Source organism: Zygotorulaspora mrakii, chromosome 7 (genome assembly GCF_013402915.1).
Source record: "Zygotorulaspora mrakii chromosome 7, complete sequence".
Lineage (NCBI taxonomy): Eukaryota > Fungi > Ascomycota > Saccharomycetes > Saccharomycetales > Saccharomycetaceae > Zygotorulaspora > Zygotorulaspora mrakii.
Window position 1 is genome coordinate 785,131 of NC_050725.1, and position 13,508 is coordinate 798,638.

At 39.9% G+C, this 13,508-nt stretch overlaps 7 protein-coding genes across 7 annotated transcripts; 4 read left to right on the forward strand and 3 right to left on the reverse strand.

The window, feature by feature from the left end:
- Positions 1 to 167: 167 nt before the first annotated feature.
- On the reverse strand, positions 168 to 1,439 carry HOG1 (mitogen-activated protein kinase HOG1; the record flags this gene model as incomplete). Its single annotated transcript, XM_037290351.1, has 1 exon — positions 168 to 1,439. The coding sequence occupies one exon, from the start codon at positions 1,437 to 1,439 to the stop codon at positions 168 to 170; it is 1,272 nt and encodes a 423-aa protein (XP_037146246.1).
- Positions 1,440 to 2,918: 1,479 nt separating this feature from the next.
- CCW12 (Ccw12p) lies at positions 2,919 to 3,305 on the forward strand (the record flags this gene model as incomplete). Its single annotated transcript, XM_037290352.1, has 1 exon — positions 2,919 to 3,305. The coding sequence occupies one exon, from the start codon at positions 2,919 to 2,921 to the stop codon at positions 3,303 to 3,305; it is 387 nt and encodes a 128-aa protein (XP_037146247.1).
- A 599-nt stretch (positions 3,306 to 3,904) lies between these two features.
- Positions 3,905 to 4,429, reverse strand: AHP1 (thioredoxin peroxidase AHP1; the record flags this gene model as incomplete). The annotated part of the gene is made up of 1 exon (XM_037290353.1): positions 3,905 to 4,429. One exon carries the CDS (start codon positions 4,427 to 4,429, stop codon positions 3,905 to 3,907), a length of 525 nt encoding a protein of 174 aa, XP_037146248.1.
- Positions 4,430 to 5,531: 1,102 nt separating this feature from the next.
- HG535_0G04070 (uncharacterized protein) lies at positions 5,532 to 7,064 on the forward strand (the record flags this gene model as incomplete). Its single annotated transcript, XM_037290354.1, has 1 exon — positions 5,532 to 7,064. One exon carries the CDS (start codon positions 5,532 to 5,534, stop codon positions 7,062 to 7,064), a length of 1,533 nt encoding a protein of 510 aa, XP_037146249.1.
- Positions 7,065 to 9,791: 2,727 nt separating this feature from the next.
- On the forward strand, positions 9,792 to 11,378 carry HG535_0G04080 (uncharacterized protein; the record flags this gene model as incomplete). Its single annotated transcript, XM_037290355.1, has 1 exon — positions 9,792 to 11,378. The coding sequence occupies one exon, from the start codon at positions 9,792 to 9,794 to the stop codon at positions 11,376 to 11,378; it is 1,587 nt and encodes a 528-aa protein (XP_037146250.1).
- Positions 11,379 to 11,519: 141 nt separating this feature from the next.
- On the forward strand, positions 11,520 to 12,311 carry FIN1 (Fin1p; the record flags this gene model as incomplete). The annotated part of the gene is made up of 1 exon (XM_037290356.1): positions 11,520 to 12,311. One exon carries the CDS (start codon positions 11,520 to 11,522, stop codon positions 12,309 to 12,311), a length of 792 nt encoding a protein of 263 aa, XP_037146251.1.
- A 10-nt stretch (positions 12,312 to 12,321) lies between these two features.
- Positions 12,322 to 13,497, reverse strand: REX3 (RNA exonuclease; the record flags this gene model as incomplete). Its single annotated transcript, XM_037290357.1, has 1 exon — positions 12,322 to 13,497. One exon carries the CDS (start codon positions 13,495 to 13,497, stop codon positions 12,322 to 12,324), a length of 1,176 nt encoding a protein of 391 aa, XP_037146252.1.
- Between the last annotated feature and the right edge of the window lie 11 nt (positions 13,498 to 13,508).

Here is a 13,508-nt window from a genome sequence, read left to right on the forward strand (position 1 = left end):
CTCCAGGAACAAGCGAAAATAAACACAGATAAATAATTGAATATACCTCTATAAGTTTCGAATATAGAAAAATATCTTTTTGGAAAACCGTATATATATAGATATGTATATATATAAATTTCGAAGGTAAGGAAGGGATATGGAAGGTAATTAAAGGATGCAACAAATTATTGTCTAAATTCATTTGCATAATGAACTGCTTGGTTACCATAACTTGCAATAGCATCATTAGCGGCAGAAAGAGAAGACTGATTATTTGACTTTCCTTGAGAACTTATATCATTTCGGTCATTAGCTGCATGCTGTTGAGCTAATGCTGCAGCATGAGCAGCAGCAGCAGTTGCAGCGGCGACTTGATCATCAAAAGTAGCGGAAGTATCAATTTGACCATCTGATCCACCAATCTTATGAAAATCTAAAATTTCAGAGTACATCATTACACGCCATGTGTCAACGGGTAAATCAGCGTCATTAAAATTCCAATCAAACTTTGCATCTGCAACCGGTTCATCGGTTGGATCATGATAGGGAGCTAGATAAGGATGAACCAAGGCTTCTGCAGCAGTAATTCTTTTTCTTGGATCAAATACAAGCATTTTTTCCAGTAAATCAACAGCGTCTGGTTCAACTGTTTTGAATCTTTCTCCAAAAGGTACGGGATCTCTATGAGGTAACGAGGTGACGAATTTCAATGTATTTTCAGAGCAAATTGTATTTATTACATCCGCTGGTGGCGAACCCAGCAGATCGGTAATAATCGAAAATTGATGAACATGATCTTTACCTGGGAATAAAGGTTTCCCTTCAATCATTTCAGAGAATATACAACCAGCTGACCAAATATCAACTTCAACGTCATATTTCTGCCAAGTCAACATGATTTCTGGTGCCCTGTAATACCTTGTAGATACGTAACCGGTCATTTGCGGATCCTGAATTCTGGCTAAACCAAAATCACAGATTTTTAGGTCACAGTTCTCGTTTATCAGAATATTACTTGGTTTTAAATCCCTGTGAATAACTCCAGCTGAATGGACATATTTCAAGCCTCTCAAGATTTGGTAAAGGAAATATTGAATGAACTGCTTCTCCAGCGGTCTTGTCTGTAAAAGTCGGTGGAGATCTGTACCTTGTAGCTCCGTGACGAAATAAATATCTTCCAGGGGCGACAGGAAAATGTCCTGCAAACAGATCAAATTTTCATGTCTCAAATGTTTTAAAAGCTTCAGCTCTCTATACGTTCTCTTTGCTAAAACGGCTGTGGAAAATGGTTTCATGATCTTTTTGATCGCCACGGACTGATTGGCCAACGTATCGGTGGCGGAGCACACCAGACCAAATGCCCCCATACCCACGGGATTCAGGTCCGTGTATCTGTTGGTAATTTCGAACACAGTACCAAACACCTGCTTCCTAATAAATTCTTCATGTGCAGCCATGATTGATTAACACAGAAAGCCAGAAAACACCGCAACACTGCTACTAATTATTACCTGAACGACTTTTGCGCCAACTAAAATCCTTTTCGGCGAGCTAGCGAACTTATATGCAATCAATGAGTTGCTCACAGGGTCGTAACGTGCGTAACAAGTCGGCTCAGACAGTATACCTTCCTTGCTCTGTCTCACCGGAATGAATGATTAATTGTATTTTTCTATCTAGACAAAATGGGACACGATCTCAGGCTCCCCCGGACAAGTCCACCTCTCCTTCTCCGGACACACCAGGGGAACAAGCCACCGGACAGCCACCGGACAGCCACCGGACACCGCACTTCAGCTACCCGGCCTCCCGGACACTGCGTCTGATCTGTCGCTCTGAACGGCCTGTCCGCGCCCGTTAAAAGTGTCTGAAAAATATCTTATCAAGACCCCGTCAGGCAAGCCGAAAACCCCCCCCAACCCTGAATCCTCAAGTCCACACCAATCTCCAAATTCTCAGAAAAAAAGACAAAAAGGGTAAAGATAGCTGCCGCCGCGACCGCCGTGTACCGGTCCCAGAACGCCACTGGTTGCTTCTTAATCTAAGAGATACCAGCTGTACTTGCTAGCAGTACCAGATCCACCGACTTACCACATCGGGAAAAAGAACCATATTATTCACGGTCAATCGGTCCATCGGTTCACGGCCCATCGGTGTTGCCCTGCTGCTTGGCAAACCGCGCCCGTCTCTTGCTCGCTTTTCCGGTCTTGTCAATCTACTAGCAGTTTGACATGATCCCGTGAGCAGCACTTTCTTTTCCATTACTTGTTTATTTTTCGCGAGCCCGCAGCTATGCGGTGTGCGGATGTGACTTCTATTTTCGGGGTTCCTGTTTTTTTTTTTTTGTTTTGTTTTCTATTGCCCCTCACGTAGAAAACCGAAAAGCCTAAAAGAGACAGAAAGAGCCGAAAAGAGCCGAAAAGAACCACAAAGCGCGACGCGGAAGAGCCGAAAAATAACATGAGGTCGCGTCGTGCGGAGGGCTCTGTGGAAAAGTTTTTTCTCTTGCTCATTTCCAGTGATTGGGGTTTCCTGTTTGGGACAGGTTTCAGCTCGAGGATGGACCAAAAGGGACGAAAGCGGCGACCAGGAGAAACACTCTGAAAAACACACCAGCGCTTTGCACAGTTTGCTGACGGTTGTGCATGGTGTGTGCACGTCAGTTTCTGTGCGAACATGGTATCAGGAAAGAAAAGAAGCGTTTCTCGTGAATTAGTTACTGGGTTCGTTATCCACTTTTGTGAACTGGAGCGGGCTGGCGCACCAGATTCACAACCAGCGAGAAGAAAAAAAAATGTATATAAAGTTTGAAGAATTGGCTCTGATACAAAATGGTATGTTCAGGATTACTCTTTCTCTGGTTTTTTCATATAAGATCAAGAGCTCAATTATCTTCTGTCATTCGCTTTTAATTAACCAATAACTCAATTTTAAAAATGCAATTCTCTACCGTCGCTTCTGTTGCTGCTATTGCCGCTGTTGCCTCTGCGCAAAACGTTACCACTGCTACTGCTACCTCTGACCAAACCACTTTGGTCACCATCACTTCTTGTGAAAGCAACGCATGTCACGAAACTGTTTCCCCAGCTTTGGTTTCCACTGCTACTGTCACCGTTAACAACGTTGTCACCCTTTACACCACCTGGTGTCCATTGACCACTGCTGCTAACACCACAGTTGCTCCAGTTCACCCAACCACCTACACAAGCCAAGGTAACGGTACCACCACTGCTTCCGTTTCCTCTACCTACACTGGTGCTGCTATGAAGGCTCTACCAGCTGCTGGTGCTTTGGTTGCCGGTGCCGCTGCTTTGTTACTATAAGCTTAAAGTCACTTTAGGTATTTTTATAGTATAGCAAGCAAAGGTCATTTGAAATTTTTATTTTTATTGGGGTTTTAAAGAAATGATTTAATCAATAGTTTTCCTACCAAGGTTGTGAATACGGCATTCTGCACACTCTTAAGCTACAAGAGGTGTACTTTGGTGTGTCCTGACAGTGGCGGGAATGAGGCTAGATTTATTTTTTGAGAATTGTTTCATTTAGTAATAATAGAGAATAAAAAACTAATAGAAAAAAATCAAAAACTATAATAAAAGTTTTTAAATTAGGCAATGCTTCTAATTTATTTGTAATTTTTATAATAATTTTGGGTGTTTGTAGTTCGTTAATGGAATTTTTCATAATTATACATATTTTGCCTCTTGCGGGAGACTTGTTCTGGACGCTTGGTCGTGTGGGAAGTTTCCGCTGTTTTGGCTCTGTTCCCATCATCACCAGACTTTGAGCGGGAGGAAGCGAACTATTCAGCGTTTCGGCGCGGCAAAGCCCTCACTTCCGTCCTCGGCTCTGGCAATGTCGAACTTGAACTTGATTTTTGAATATTTAGTAATATTTACCGCTATTTTGAACTTATAGACACTTACAAGTGGGCCAAAACACTTTCGACTGAAGAAACAGTAACGTCAGTAGCTGGGTTTTCTTCCTTACCAGCATATGTGACCTTACCATCCTTGACAACAGCAGCCCATCTACCACTCCAGTAGACATCATCGCCGATAGGTAGGTCCAGACCAAGCGATTTCACGAAATGTCCACCAGCGTCGCTGGCAAATTTGATGTGGGTGGTGTCCTTGACGCCCAAGCTTCTTGCCCATGCCTGGTTGGCAAATGGATTGTCGACAGTAATGACAACCACTTGGTCAACCTTCTTGTCGGAGACCAATTCGTTCAAGTACGAGATGTAGGCTGGGATGTGGTTCACTGAACATGTTGGTGAAAAAGCAGCTGGTGCACCGGTCAAGATGACAGTCTTGTTTTCAGCAATAAACTTGGACCATTCAACGGTTTGTGGAAGTTTGCAGGCCTCAGAGTTCTCTTGGTCGATTGGAATGTATTGGAACTTGTAGCTACCAGTTGGTAATTCTTTGTTGACTAGGTTGGACATAATTTCGGATATTGTGTTGTGCTATTAGTTCAGCGCAGAATCCCAACTCATCAATATCCTATAGCCTAACCACAGAGCAGGCATCCATCTCTTATATACAATTAACAAGTGGCCCCCCCTATTTGTTATTCTGATCGGCATTTGCGCAATGAGCTAAATTTTGTTGGGAGCCGAGCAGGGATACTCAACTGGTTGCTATTCTTCTACGTTCCTCATCGTTCTGCATCCTTCTTTCACTCAACGCCCTTTATCGACCTTCTTGTTTAGGAAAGCTCGTTATGCACTATTGTGCAAAGGACTGTGGTAACTGTGTACTGCAAATAGAGGTTGCCGAATAAGCTTTTGGCTCCCATAGGTCAAAATGACGTCAAGTGCATGTTAGCTAGGCCGGCAGAAACGCAATCACAAGGGCTCGAACTCAGGTGCAGTTGCTCAACGTGCCATGTTATCATTTTTTTCACTTGCAGATGCATAATGCACCTGAAAGAAGAAGAAGAGAGGGAAGAGAGAGAAGAGAAAAAAATTATGACAACTATGATATAATTAAGATGCATAAAAGACGATTATCGGTTTAGAGTTTATGATGTTCTCATGTATTACACACACGCCTGCAGTAGATGTAAACTGATATACCGAGACCTGGTTGTGTGGTGGTACTCGGTGAGGTAACACCTTCGGTTACCTGATATAGAACCCGGAAAGACATGCAGCCTTTTTTTGGGTTTCTTGAATAATTTTTTTTCGGTCGGGGTAGGACGGGGGTTCGAGAATTCGTGAATGCATTTATCTTGATAAGTTGACATTAGTAATGATAAGTATGACAAATGCGATTGAATCATTCTCCTGTTACTTATGGGGACGCAAGCGTATCATACAGGCATTAGCTCATCAATCCATAGTGAAGACAATCGACATCTGGTACGATTTCCTATCATTTCTTTATTTCGTTTCTTCTTATATAGGCTTCGTAAGACTTGTATGACAAGTTTGAAGTTTGACGTAGTAAGGTTTTAGTTATATTTGAGCAAGAACTTTAGTGAAGGTTTATTGCGTTGGACTCGGTGATTGACAACTAAGATAAGCCAGAACAGAGAGAGTAAAGATGGAGAAACCGTTTGATCCGACAATCCCTTTGCTGCTACCGCACGAGACGATGTACAAGATCCAGATAGGAAGCAAATTGTTTGAAATAAGCGGTGCTTCGTTGAGCTCTGATGGACCCAGTTATTTCACGGAGTGTTTCAGCCTGAAACACCAGCAGCGTCAGCGCAACGAGGAAAATTCACAGTACGAAAATGACTATGGTGGCAGCAAGTCTCCATCTGCGACGCTGGGAAGCTCAACCAGTAACAAGGTGTTGTTCATCGATAGATCTGCTGACATTTTTGAACTTATTTATCGACATTTGCAAGGCTACTTTGTTGATATTAAGGATGAGGTGCAGTTTACCATGCTGTATTCGGATGCCATGTACTACAACTTGCCTCGTTTGAGATGTATGCTTAAGGAATACGAGTATTACTTTGCAAATATCAGTGGTAAAACTTTCAAGATAGCCAAGAGCTTGTTCAGCAGAAATGGGGATTCACCAAATTATTTTTCCATGACATCCGGAGCAATGTATGCAGATACCGAAAATCTGTTCTTGACAAAAAAACTGATACGACCACCGCCACAGTCAGCACCATACATTTCAAGATCTGCTCCATTTTTCTCGGATATTTTACAACTATTGGGAGGTGCAGAACTTCATATGGATGATAAAAAACGTGAATCCTTGATCAAAGAGTGCAGATACTATCGATTTTTGAATTTAGAACAAAGGCTGATTAACTGTCACATTACTTACAATCCTTTGACGAACCGCGAGGACATTTCTTTGTCATTGCATGACATCAATAGAAAAAAACTAGCTTTTCCAGTCGATAGACAAGCAAAATGTTCTACTGTGTCGTCCACTAACGAAAATTCCCGTGAAAGTACGGTGTGCCGCATAGAAGAAAATGATTGTGGAGGTGCCAACGATTCAGATACAAATTCGAATTCAGAACCTTCACTGAAGAAAATAAAAATCGAACCCAAAGATTCTAGTAGAAAAGAACATATTTGGAGGATTTGTACTTACAAGAGACCTTATCTGGATGAATTTGCACGCGATTTAGCGTTCCAAATTAATTCAATGGAGGTAACCTTAATACTGAATAAAAAGAACAAGACTATTCACGTTGCACTCATGAATCAAACCGCTCATCAATTCGAATCAGTTTTTAGCCCAGCATTACAACAATTAAGCATTAGTTTAGCAAAGCTGAAAATCACTCTTCCACCATCAGATGACTCCCAAAAGCGTATATCATATCTCGTCTTACCGGCTTGTATATCAATTTGCGATCTGACCGTGAATGGAGCGAACTGTCCAAACCTCGGTTCCATAGTTTCTGATGGATCTGGTAAGGAACAGGTCATCGATTTTACTAACATTCCAAATATATCATACTGTTCAGGTAAAAAATTGCATCTATCAAAATCATTGTGGAGGCTTGGTGCAAACAACGGCCAAGTCATGATGATAGCATTGAAAGCGCGCGCTTTTTCTGGCACGAAGGAGTACGCAAAATTGATGGACTTTCTGTAAACCTACCGTTGCGGTCATCTTTGTCATCATTATATAGCATTAGGTACTTTCTTAGGTTTTTAAGAAGTTTGTGTATTTCTCACATGTCGCGCTTCGAACCCAGGAAGAACTGAGGTAAGGGGGAGAAGAACTATTAAATACAATTTCAAATATTAGCATTATAACTGATCACTTGGTCTGAAGCAGCCAGTACCGCGCCATTTTGATTAAGTTATCCTTTCTTACTACTCATCTTTCAAAAAAAAACTTAATAAATCTCTTTGTAAAACGGTTCATCCTTATGCAGGGGAACTGCTGATCATCTCTGTATTGTTTCAAATTGACCAAATGTCTACGGAGGGTTACTCCATAGACAAGTAGATACAGAAAAAAATTAAGATATATAGGGTACCCGCTGCTTCGGCGATGACAAGTTTACCAAGAGGACTCTGTGAACTTTGCAGGATATCTACAATTGTAGAACCTCACAGGTGTTTAAGCTAATTGGCACCTTTTCTAGTCTGTTCGGAGAGGGGATGTGGTGAAATATAGTGTTGATGTTGAAATATAAATCGAGATTGTAAGATATATTAAAGAGATGACTTATAAGAATCAGAAAGAGACAATTGGTCTGTAAAACAAAATAAACGAAGTCAGATGAAACCCTAACAGAATGTCAATCGATAATGGAAAGATATCGGATGATAATCTATCACGAGACGTTTACAACTCAGGAGTCTGACTACGAAGGAGTCTATGGCATGGAACATGAAATAACAGTTGTACTGTGAATTCTATGGGACTAGAAATGGTGTGATGACGATGAAAATTCTTCACTCGTCGTCCTCTCTTATGGTTCAATAGGTGCGAAGTATTAGGTATAAATACTGACGTATTTTCCAGATGTTAATCCAAGTTCAATTAGTCTTATCTCAATTCATGATATAGAAAACCAAGGAATTATATATCTCTATAATTGAATATCATAGTATCATCATCAATGTCAAACCAAGTTACTATCGACAACGCCGAAGAAAACATTCTTTTTAAATAGTTGAAAGATAAATCGATATTGTTAGATATATTAAAGAGATGACTTATAAGCATCAGAAATAAGACAATTGGTCTGTAAAACAAAATAAATGTTGAAATATAAATCGAGATTGTAAGATATATTAAAGAGATGACTTATAAGAATCAGAAAGAGACAATTGGTCTGTAAAACAAAATAAACGAAGTCAGATGAAACCCTAACAGAATGTCAATCGATAATGGAAAGATATCGGATGATAATCTATCACGAGACGTTTACAACTCAGGAGTCTGACTACGAAGGAGTCTATGGCATGGAACATGAAATAACAGTTGTACTGTGGATTCTATGGGACTAGAAATGGTGTGATGACGATGAAAATTCTTCACTCGTCGTCCTCTCTTATGGTTCAATAGGTGCGAAATGCTAGGTATAAATACTGACGTATTTTCCAGATATTAATCCAAGTTCAATTAGTCTTATCTCAATTCATGATATAGAAAACCAAGGAATTACATATCTCTATAATTGAATATCATAGTATCATCATCAATGTCAAACCAAGTTACTATCGACAACGCCGAAGAAAACATTCTTTCTAAATAATAAACGAAGTCAGATGAAGCTCTAACAGTATGTCAATCGATACTGGAAAGATATCGGATGATAATCTATCGCGAGACGTTTACAACTCAGGAGTCTGACTACGAAGGAGTCTATGGCATGGAACATGAAATAACAGTTGTACTGTGAATTCTATGGGACTAGAAATGGTGTGATGACGATGAAAATTCTTCACTCGTCGTCCTCTCTTATGGTTCAATAGGTGCGAAGTATTAGGTATAAATACTGACGTATTTTCCAGATGTTAATCCAAGTTCAATTAGTCTTATCTCAATTCATGATATAGAAAACCAAGGAATTATATATCTCTATAATTGAATATCATAGCATTATCATCAATGTCAAACCAAGTTACTATCCACAACTTCAAAGAAAACATTCTTTCCAAATATTTTTCGAATTATCAACTCTGCGTACACAGATCATAGTGGGATTACTGAGTTCAGTTGCAGATCTGTCAAGCCTTGATATCCTATTCGATAAAATGAAAAAAAAAACAACAAATGAAATGAGATTGAGTATCTGGAAACAACGCCAGTATTTATTCCTGACAATCTGCACTTATTGAGCCACAACCAGGATAATGAATTGAGTATTTTCACCCTTAGCAGTTCATAGTTCGTGCTGTCTTAACGCTGTTTCTCTAGTCCCAGAATCTCTGGCACGTCTGTTTTTTCTTATTTCTTGCCCTGGACTCCTCAGTCGGATTCTGAATGGCAAACATCTCGCGATAATTTATCAGCGGATGATTTTCTAGAACCGACTGTCATTCATGTTAAGCTTCATTTGGCTCCTTTTAACTTCATCTCTCTTATAGTGTCATTGGAGAAATGCCATCTCGGCCTGTCTTTGTTTCATACTCTGGCATTAACATCTACTTCAATACCTGGGCAATTCATTCTACATTTTAGTTTCTATATTCTATAATGAATTCTCGAAAAGCATCCAGATGCAGCTCCGGTTGGATAAGCCATTGTTCTCACACTTGCTTAAAATCAAACCTGATATAGAAGGGGAAAACTATTTTCTTGGAAGAACAAGACTCCTGTTTTGATATCTTACGTAAACAATTAAAAAAGCTGAAGCCGACAATGATAGATAAAATACCACCAGAACTTTTTCCACGAATAGCCAAGCACATTTCCCAGGATGATAAGGTGTCCTTAACATATTGCTGCAGAGATGTAAGAATGAGAATTATATCTTCTCTCTACGAAAACCTTTTTCTTAACGAGAAACCCTATTTCCCAAGTGACCTGGACGCCAACTTAGGAACCAATTTCTGGTCAGTCCTATGCTTTCAATCAAGGTATGAGACCTCTATAAACAGTACTAGAGGTAAGCGAAAGCTTAAAATATTAGTGAGATCCCTGCAGGAGTCAGCGTTCATTTTATGTCCACTCGTGAAACGCGTTCATTGCTCATGGCATTTAGATACTGCAATACTGTTCAAATTGATAAAGCTTTTAATGACATATGGTACAAGCTTGCAATACTTTTCAAACATTTTAGAGGAACAGATCTCGAGGCTATTGTTGCCCAAGGCTTCTCAGCTGCGTTCACTTGATGTTGTTCCTCCATTTAAGATACCAGCAGGCCGCGCTGATAGTATTTATTACGGAAGAATGGAAGTCCTGCTTTCTAAATACAACTGGGAAAACATCAATGAGCTGACGCTTCATGTCAATGGTTGTACTTTCTTCCCACACTTGAATAAGCCTTTGAAAATAAAATCTCTTTGCCTTAATCTAAGACCCGATACATTCGCAGGATCTTTTTTTGAACAGCCTTATTATTCCATATTTGATACTGACGCATTAGAGGAGCTTGAGATTTTATCTTGGTACCATACAAATGAATCTACGGCAAACTTATACGACACTTGGAATCTGCCACAATTTTGGGAGTTTTCGAATATTAAAAGTTTAACCATGTTGTCACTGGTTGCCAATGAATCATTCTTGTGTACATGCTTTCAGAAGTTTAATTTATTGGAAAGGCTTAAGGTTGATTATATGTTCGATATTCCAATCAGCACGCGAACAATTGAAATCCTTGCGAGATCAAAAGCATCCAAAACGATAAAATATATTGACATCAAGTTCGATTCACTACAAATTCCTATCTTCTCTCTTAACCCAGTTGACACTTCTTCATTCAGGATAAATTTAAACTGTCAATGCCACGATTGTAAACAGACTTTTAATGATATTATCATACAAAAAATCTTTCCTACAAATGATTCCCTCAGTGTTAGAAATCCAAATGATGATTCCTCAAGAAGTTACTATTTTCATGTCTTCAAGTTAACTTCTATCCTACCTTACACCCATTTCATAGACAGAACACCGGCAATCAGCTACCATTGCACTTCCCTGCAGGAGCATGCATCAGACATCAATTATTTACTGAAAAAAGATGGTGCAAATGAGTCGAGATATGTCAATGAAAACGATGTTCTGCGTCTTTATCATGCACATATCCATTCTTTGAAGAAAACCTTTGATTTTTTTCTTAACCATTTTATTAGCCTCGATTTTTTGACATTGAATGATCTGCCGACCAAAGTATTTCAGGTGGACGAGTTGCAGAGGAGCAACGTGCCAATTTTTTACTCCAAAGGCTACAGCAGCAATCAAATCTATGAATTAGTCACTGATGAATCTCTCTTTAATTAATGACCTTTAAATAGATAAACTCATCAATATTAATGTTTTGTTTTCATAAGGATGTCGCGTGAAAAGAAAACTATTAATTCTTGAAAAATAGAGTATAAACAGTTGGCTTAAAATGAATTTTGGCTCATATCAAATAGACCAATGGTGGGGGAATCTGATACTACGGACTTGAATGTCAAGGTTAATGCGATGACTGGATCTGATTTATCGGTAACGTCCAAAAATCAAGTTTTTTGTACAAATAGCACGGCAGTAAAGCGATTAGGTGATTCTTCGTCTAAAGTTCACATTAGCGATCTTTCGAAGCCACCAGGAAGGTTATCACCTGTGCGCAAAGGTCCTGCACGTCAGCTAACGCCAAAAAGGCTGGCATCGCCGACCTGCTTGAAAGATCAGAGTACGACAGATTTTCGAGATCGCTCACTGCCGCCAAACAGCAATCGATCAGAAGAAGAAGACAAGCACGCAACAAGCTTAATATTCACAACTTCACCAACGAAGTTGCTTTTCAGTTCCGACAAAAAAATAGGAGGGGATGGATCCTTGAGCAAGTTGAGGTCCAGGTTTAGCAATGGCCTGCTTTCACCACAGAGACTATCCACGGTCCCGGGTAGCTCAAAAGAGGTGAAGGGGAAGAACTTACTCAGTAAGCTGCAAGACCAAGAATACAAATCGCCAAAAAATGAGACATCCACACATACACAAAACAATGAAACAAAGTCGCTATCTCAAGAGGGCAGGGTCACAAAAAGCCAGCAGCAACGGAAGAAAACAGTCAAATTCAAGGTCCCTGATGCCGAAAAGGATACATTAATCGAGACAGAATTGGCAGATTTGAAAAGCTTATTGTTGCAAGTCCTTAAGCACCAAAAAGTGCTGGAGTCAAAATTAATTAATTTAGAGAATAATTTGAACGAAAAGAATGAGAAATGATTACGGCCTCTTAATCCCACCCAGTTTGCTCAACCGGGATGCCGAGCCGTACTTTAACAACATCCATTGTGGCTATTGCATCTTCAGAACTGTCATGCTCGCCGTTCTGAATCTCTCTACTTAAGAATTCGAAAGCGAAATTCTTTAAAGATGACTTATATCTTCCTTTTGAATACAAGATTGCGGTATCTATGATTTTTTTATGCACTATTCTCATAACATTGAGATCGTTTTCTAGACCGTGTCCTATCAAAATGGTATTTTTGTTGATCAGCTTTTCCGAAACTACTTTTCTCATTGCCTCATGATAGCTCATAGAATTAGACTCACATATCTCGTGAACACCACTGAATTGAGAGTTAAGGTCAATAACTTCACCGATAGGGCGAATAATTTCATCAAAAAGCGTCTTTGATGTGAAAAAATCAACGATTGTGAGCCTGATCATTTCGTAACCTAATGAAGTGAATGCCATCTCACAGTCCAAAGCCAAAACATTTTCTTCACCTGAGTAATTATCAGTTGAAATGAATTTCGATATAGTAGATAATTCCTCGTATGTCTCTGACCTGAAGACGTGGTGGTTCTGAGTTTGACAACCTAAACGCAGAAACGAGGTCGAGACCGTAGTTTCCCCGCAACAAGGATACTGGTATGTTTTGGAAACCTTGTCGAACTGTTTCTTAGAGATATGGTATCGGCAGAATGCATTTTCCATTATCTTTGCTTTTTCAAACTTGGTATTACATCGAATGCAAGTAGTATAGATTAAGTCAGCTGGATCCTCAGTCGTTTCTTTTCCTATTATATAACCATTTTTCTTTAAAACTTCCGTATCAATGATAACTGCCTTCAGCTTCTCCATTGCATTAAGCTTGGTTATGTTCGATGGCCTCGTTTTGTCCCTCGCAACTATTGGTTTTTGTCCTACCCGTATCTGCGACAGATCCCCTTTATATTTAGTTAGATCCCGCATCAAAATGCTCATGTTGAACCGATAGCTCTGTGGAGAGCTACTAGATTTAGCTACTCGTGCTTCTAGCCCTACAGCAAGCTTGTTGAGCTTTTCCGCAGCATTGGGCTTCACCTTTTGCAAGTGCGCTAAAAGTTTCTGCAGTATCTTGTACCGATCCTGAAACGGGGCTGGTTGTCTTACCAGATCTATTGGACGTAAAGGATGAGACATATCAATGCTGC